Below are 6838 nucleotides of genomic sequence, written 5' to 3' on the forward strand. Positions count from 1 at the left end.
CAGAACTAGAACAGAACTAGAACAGAACTAGAACAGAACTAGAACAGAACTAGAACAGAACTAGAACAGAACTAGAACAGAACTAGAACAGAACTAGATCTGAACTAGTCCAGAACTAGTACAGAACTAGAACAAAACTAGAACTCAATAAAAACAAGCAAATAAACACACTTTCACTTCTTTTCACTTTTCACACCTCTCCACACTTGATGTCTGTTAAATTTTCCTTTGAAAAAAAAAATAACAAATCAAAAAAACCCTACCCTAAGCTTTAATAAAGAATATTTATTAACTAGGTCAAAAGCCACTAAAGTTTCATTTATCATTTTTGTGTATATAAAAAAAAATATATATCAAAAAAGAAAACTGATTCAACCAACACTCAAGCAAATAAAACCATGAATGATATAATAAAATTGCAACAGAATATATAAAAGTATGAAAGCATGTGATGAAGCAGGAAACCATTGGCTTTAGCACCACTAAATCATCAAATGTAAAACAGTTACAAATTGTAGGATTGAATGTAACAACAAGCGAACGAACAAGAAAAATCTTAAATATTTTCACATAAAATAAAAATACATATAAAGAAAATAGGGAAAAATCGTATAAAGAAATCACGAGGAAGAATAAGCCACTACTCTAGATAAAATGTCAGTGAAGAAACACAAGACGAATGACAATAAACTGCAAGCTATTTATTTGATGTAAAACACTCTAGCAACAAAAATTGCAATCATTTTATATAATGCGGCAATGTTAGGGATGGCAGTAACAAACTATACTTTTAGACTGCACTTTTATCAGTAATAGTTTGATAACTCAACAACAATGAAGTTACAAGAACTGCCGGGTATGTAAGTATATTTTATCACATATAAACCATCACCACGGACGGCACTCATCACTTAAGTGTATATGCTGCAACTGGAACTTTAAAATAATTAATTCTTTATAGTTGACATTTGTTGTTGCACTCATGATTGATATGCATATGTGACGGATTGTTTTAAAATGATTTCAAAAGAAAGTACACAGAAGAGAAGAAAACAAAAACTAGATAAAGCTTGGGATTCTAAGCCTATTTCTTCGATACTATGGAATTCAAAATTTTCAAAAAATTCTTTCCTTCCAGTTTAAATAAAAAATTCTTTTGTGCCGAAAGTCTTTGAATCCCCTTTATTTTTAATCAAATTTAAATTATTTCGATCCGGCCGAATTAAAGCCGAACTTTTTTCTAAACGTTTTTTTTATCCGGCCGAGTTTACTTTTTCATTTAAACTTTTTGAATAATATTTCTATGTTTTATGTTCAACCGAATTTTTACCTTATTAAACAGGTTTTGTTCAATTTGCCTAAAAAATTTGTATGGCCGAATATTTTTTTTAATTCATTTCTTTTGAAAGCGATTTTGTAATTTAAAAAAAGTTTTTGTCTTCTTAAATTAATTTGAATTTTTTCCAGCCTAATAATTATTATTTCTGTTTATATATATTTAGGTCCAGCCGAATAATTATCTGCTTGGATTTTTTTCAATAAATTTCTTGACAAAAGATATTTTGTATATTGATATTTTTCTGCCTTTTACAATTAATTTGTTTGAACAAATTGTTCAGCCGAATACAAATATCTTATTCGGTTGCAGTAATTTGGTAATAAAAAATATATATTAAAGTACCGCCGAATAAATTAAAAAAGTTAAGTTGACAGTTTTTGACAGGCCGAATAATTTTCTACTGATATTTGTTAATTAACTTGTTCTAGTAAGATTCTGTTATATCAAAATGTTTTTCAGTCTCTTTAAATAAATTTAATTTTAAAATTGACCAGCCGAATAAAAATGTTTTATATGGCCGTACTAATTTAAACTCACAAATATTGTTTTCTATGTAAAAAAAAACCCAGCCATATGATTTCCTGTCTTGTCGAATACATTTTTGTAAATTCAAAAAGTCCGGCCGTATTAGTAACAAATTAATATTTTTTAAAATATTCTAATTTCCTTTTTCATTTAAATATCAAAAGCACTAAATGTGACTGTAAACGCCGCTCAATTGGCAACACTATTTCTTCACTTTGTTTTTAATTTATTTTTAATTAAAATTCTTCGTCATTTTGTCTTGATCTAAAATTCTACAACAATTTGTAGTAGATACAATTAAATATAAATAAAAACCCGTTTATATACACAAATAAAAACACTCAGTCGCACTACCTGCCCCAACTCACCACACGACTCTAATATTTTACAACACACTCTCTTGCCAAGTGGTAAAAATTGTAGAGAATTTAACAAAATTTTTCACACAGTCGATGGTGAGATCTTGAAAATGAAGCACGTGTGTGTGGCGATATTGTTTAATTAAAAAGATTGTCTTATTAACAAGAAAATTATCAAAAGAATTTAAAAAAACTATTAACAAACGAATTAATAAGATATGTAAGTGTTGAAAATCTAAAAGAAATAAAGTTAAAATATTTCATTGAGTAAACATGACTGCTTTATACATTTTTGTTTAAATGGTGTTTGTTTTGCTAAAGAATTTAAATAAAATCAATAACATTTAGCAAGTTCATATTAAAGCTAAACTAATTAGTTTAATTAATGCAATTAAATTGAAATAATTGTATGTATAAATAAATCTTGCGGCTGTGCGCTGTTTTTGTTAGTTAAAAAAAAGAAACACAAACAAATAAAATGTGTGTATACGGTGGTGAAATTAATAAAACCGGCTGCTAGTGCAAAAACCAAAACACACACACTCACTATAAATAAAACTATGGGAGAAGAGAGACAGAAGTAAAAAAACAATACTTTACTCACCATAGTGAAGAAGAGAGAATAAATGGAAATATATACAGAGAAGGAGAATGATTAAATTTTACATTGATTCTGTTTTGCTATAAACTTCGTATGTACGTTTTAGTTCATGCTGTTGTCGTTGTTGTTGTCAAAACAAAAATAACAAATTGTTATTGTGAATACACACGCACATTCGTATACATACAATTGATTACATTGAAATGTTAATTAATTGAAATGACAAAGTGACAGAGACAAAGTTAGGCGCAGAAGTAGTATTACTAGCAAATAACAATTATTGTGATTCATTAAATAAATTATTAATTGAATGAAAGTAATTAATTAATAAATAATATTTTTCTTAGATTTCTTTGCAATAAATGTCTTTAAATTATTATTTTTTCACTTAGCTTTAACTTTTGTTTTCAGTTTGCAGTTTCACTTCCACAATGGAATTTTCTCTGCAAGAGATGGATGATTTAGATTTGAAAAATCTTCTTGAGGAATGGAATTTATCACAACATTATGAACATTTCATAGGTAAATATATATAATTCAATTAATTACAATATTAATTACTATATTAACACAATTTTCTTTTAGAGCAAAAAGTTTTCTTAAATGTTTTGGGCATTTTGAAGTCTCATCATATTGATAAATTATTTGCAAATCTACCCATAGGAGATCAAGTTCGCTTTGAATATAAATTGGAATTATGGAAACAAAACCAGTTATTTTCCTTTAAACCCCACAACAAAGACTCCCCCCTTAATAGTAAAACAACACAATCGAAAGATCATAATAAAGAAAAATCACATAATGTACAACGTACCGAAGAAACAGAATTCAGAACTACCGCCGTTATAGTTCCACAATTATCGGTAGCTCCCTCTATACAATTACCCAGCTCTACACCACGTAAAAGTATGGATCACAACAAATCGGCAGCTTCCTCCTCACACTCTACAACTACTAAACCTATAACAGCTTCTCCTATTTTTATGAGCACTGGTCTGGCAAAACAACCCGCCATGGCTATGATGCCAGTACGCTATAACTTACGTACTATATTGGAAGAAACCAGTGGTGGCCAAATGATTATGAATTATTATGAAAAACATAAAATTTTACGGGAAGAACATCGTACCGCCTTGATTAATGTAATTGCCCGTTATATTGATGCCAATGGTGGCATATTATCTTTAGCGGAAAGTAATCAATTGGAACGACAAATTGTGGAGTTATTTCCTACGGAAAAAGAGGAATTCTATCGCACTAATAGACGTGGCCGTATCTATAATAAAGTGGCCAATATGAAGCGAGTTTATAAGAAATTTTCCATGGCCCCTGAAGAAATACCACGGGCATCAATTGAAAATTCTTCAACCTCAGCATATTCTTCTGCTTCATCGCCGGTGGAGATTATAAGTGAGTACTTGTTTCTTGAAAGAACAAAATGCAGACTAGACTGTGGACTACAAACGAAACTATAGTCCATACTATAGACTAAAATATAGTACAGGCTTTTGTCCAGACTATGGACTATAATATAGTGCAGACTATTTAGCAGATTATACTTCAAACTATAGACTAGTTTGTAATCCAGTCTAAAGACTAGATGAGGCTATAGTGCAGACTATAGACTGAACTATAATACAGTTTATAGAGTAGACTATTGTTTAAGCTATAGACTAGCTTAGAAACTAGACTAGTATACTGACTGAAGATTGGACTTATGCTTAAACTAGAGACCATTTTATGAACTAGACTATAGTCCAGCATATTGATTCCAAGTTAATGATTCGATATAATTTCAGAAGAGGAAGACAGTGATGAATATGATGACTATACTATAAGCGAATTTCGTTCATCAAATCATACACCCGAAGAATACAATGAATTTTGGAAAAGTACACAAAAAATGCGTTTAAAACATATAGAAGATATCGAGTCCCTGGCACAAATTTTAGAAAAATGGCCAGAGTACAAGCAGCACAATGCTGTGGAATTTGTAAGTACAAAATCGTTTTAAGATTTTTTTAATATTAATATTATTCCTCATTTCGCAGATAAATGTAGATTTCAAAGCCAAATATCCTGATGCTACTTCTTTTGCAGAAATATTCCATGAAAATAAAAGTAAACTTGAGAAATTGTTATATAGCAAAGTGGCAGTATGCTCGGCCGGCTATAAATATCTGCAGCAATATCAAAAATGTTCATATGGTTGGTATTAAAAAATATAATAATAATAAAAAAAATAATTTTAATTAAAAATCCTTTCCCTATAGAATCCCAAAATCTCATTATTTTATGGGTAATGCATCAGCTATTCCCGCCCAGTCAAAAAGTGGTGGTCGATGAAATGGGCAATAAACGTAAAAAACGTTATTCCATACAATACTCTCAAAATGCTTTTGTCTGCATACGCAGTTCTTTAGACTCATTGGAGTCAGCTTTAGAGACTCAATTCAGCTCTGCCACACCTCCTATGATTCTGATTGTGGGCGAATTGGCTGGTGATATTGATCAAATATTTGTTTACTTTGAGGGAGTACGTTTTCCTATGGATTCCGTAATAGCAGCTGCTCAATTGGTATGTGAATTATTTTTCCTCTTCGATTTGGATTATCCGGAGGAGGCAGTTTTATATTATTACTTTGTTCAGACTTATTTTTTGAATATTGAACCAGAAATTAAAAATACCAAAATTTATACAGTTATTAATGAAATTAATGCCTGTTAGTTAAGTTTTTACAAATAAAATGAGATTTTTGTTTAATTAAAAAATAGTGTGTTTTTATTTAAATTGTTGAACTAAATTTTCTTTAAAGCACTTAATTAAATATAAAAAACCCTAAGTAGTTCTTCAACAAAAGCCTTTTTTATTTTGCAATTACATTTAATAAAATTCCCGATTTTTTCCACAAATACCTTTTTGCTTTTCAAGCATTTTTCCATAGTACTTAATTATTCTTAAGAACATTTTCTTTTAATTACAATTAAACAAGATTTAATCACAAAACCCACAATACCCACTCCCTGCTCGTAAAATCCTTCAGACGTCATTTTAATTTGCTTTTCTTTTCAATTAAACAATAAAAGAAAAGACGTCGGTTGAATGAATGACCGACAATGTTGAATAAAATTTGTAATTCAAATATATTTTTGTTCAAGAACAAATAACCATTTTGATATAGTATTAAAAGTTTGGTATTAAATATTATAAACAATGTGCCGGAGAGAAGGAAAATCAACTGCAGACAAAACTTTTGTTTATTTATGATGAAAAATAAAATGGAAAATTTTCCCTAAATTAAACCATAAAGTAATTGTTAAAAGAAAAGTTAACACAGACTTACAATTTAAAAAAGAACAGTAGACTATTTTGTAGTTATAATACATTTTAGACTAAGACTGTGATTGTTGTTGTAGCTGCTTTAATCGGTAATAATCCGACAAATCCCAAGGGAACATGGGATTATATTCAAGTTTTATATTATTGGAAACCCAGTTATCAATAGCATTAACTATCTGGTCTGGTCTAGTCTATAATAGTCTAGTCTATAGTCTAGTCTATAGTCTAGTCTATAGTCTAGTCTATAGTCTAGTCTATAGTCTAGTCTATAGTCTAGTCTATAGTCTAGTCTATAGTCTAGTCTATAGTCTAGTCTAGTCTATAGCCTAGTCTAGTCTATAGTCTAGTCTATAGTCTAGTCTATAGTCTAGTCTATAGTCTAGTCCATTGTCTAGTCTATAGTCTAGTATACAGTCCAGTCTATATTCTAGTCTATATTCTAGTCCAGTCTACAGGTTACTATACAGTCTAATCTATAGCCAAGTCTACATTTTATAGTCTAGCCTATAGTCTAGTTTATAGTGTAATCTATAGTTTATTATATTGTCTAGTCTATTCTACAGCCTATAGTCTAGTCTCTATATAAGTTTATAGTCTAGTCTATAGTCATTGATATGATTTATTAAATGGCATAATATAAAAGGTTAAACTTACCCCTTTAAATTTTCGCGGTA

At 29.6% G+C, this 6838-nt stretch overlaps 1 protein-coding gene across 2 annotated transcripts; it reads left to right on the plus strand.

Moving 5' to 3' along the window:
* The first annotated feature begins 2311 nt into the window (after positions 1-2311).
* LOC111679016 lies at positions 2312-5577 on the plus strand. Of its 2 annotated transcripts, none has more exons than XM_023440497.2 (6): positions 2312-2443; positions 3236-3346; positions 3410-4234; positions 4624-4817; positions 4876-5032; positions 5098-5577. In XM_023440497.2, exons 2-6 carry the CDS (start codon positions 3256-3258, stop codon positions 5550-5552), a joined length of 1722 nt encoding a protein of 573 aa, XP_023296265.2. In that variant the 5' UTR covers positions 2312-2443; positions 3236-3255; the 3' UTR covers positions 5553-5577. The 2 variants fall into 2 exon arrangements, with proteins under 2 accessions (XP_023296265.2, XP_046811748.1); XM_046955792.1 differs by having other exon boundaries at positions 2321-2443; positions 3217-3346.
* Positions 5578-6838: the final 1261 nt, after the last annotated feature.

This window comes from Lucilia cuprina, chromosome 6, assembly GCF_022045245.1.
Source record: "Lucilia cuprina isolate Lc7/37 chromosome 6, ASM2204524v1, whole genome shotgun sequence".
Classification (NCBI taxonomy): domain Eukaryota; kingdom Metazoa; phylum Arthropoda; class Insecta; order Diptera; family Calliphoridae; genus Lucilia; species Lucilia cuprina.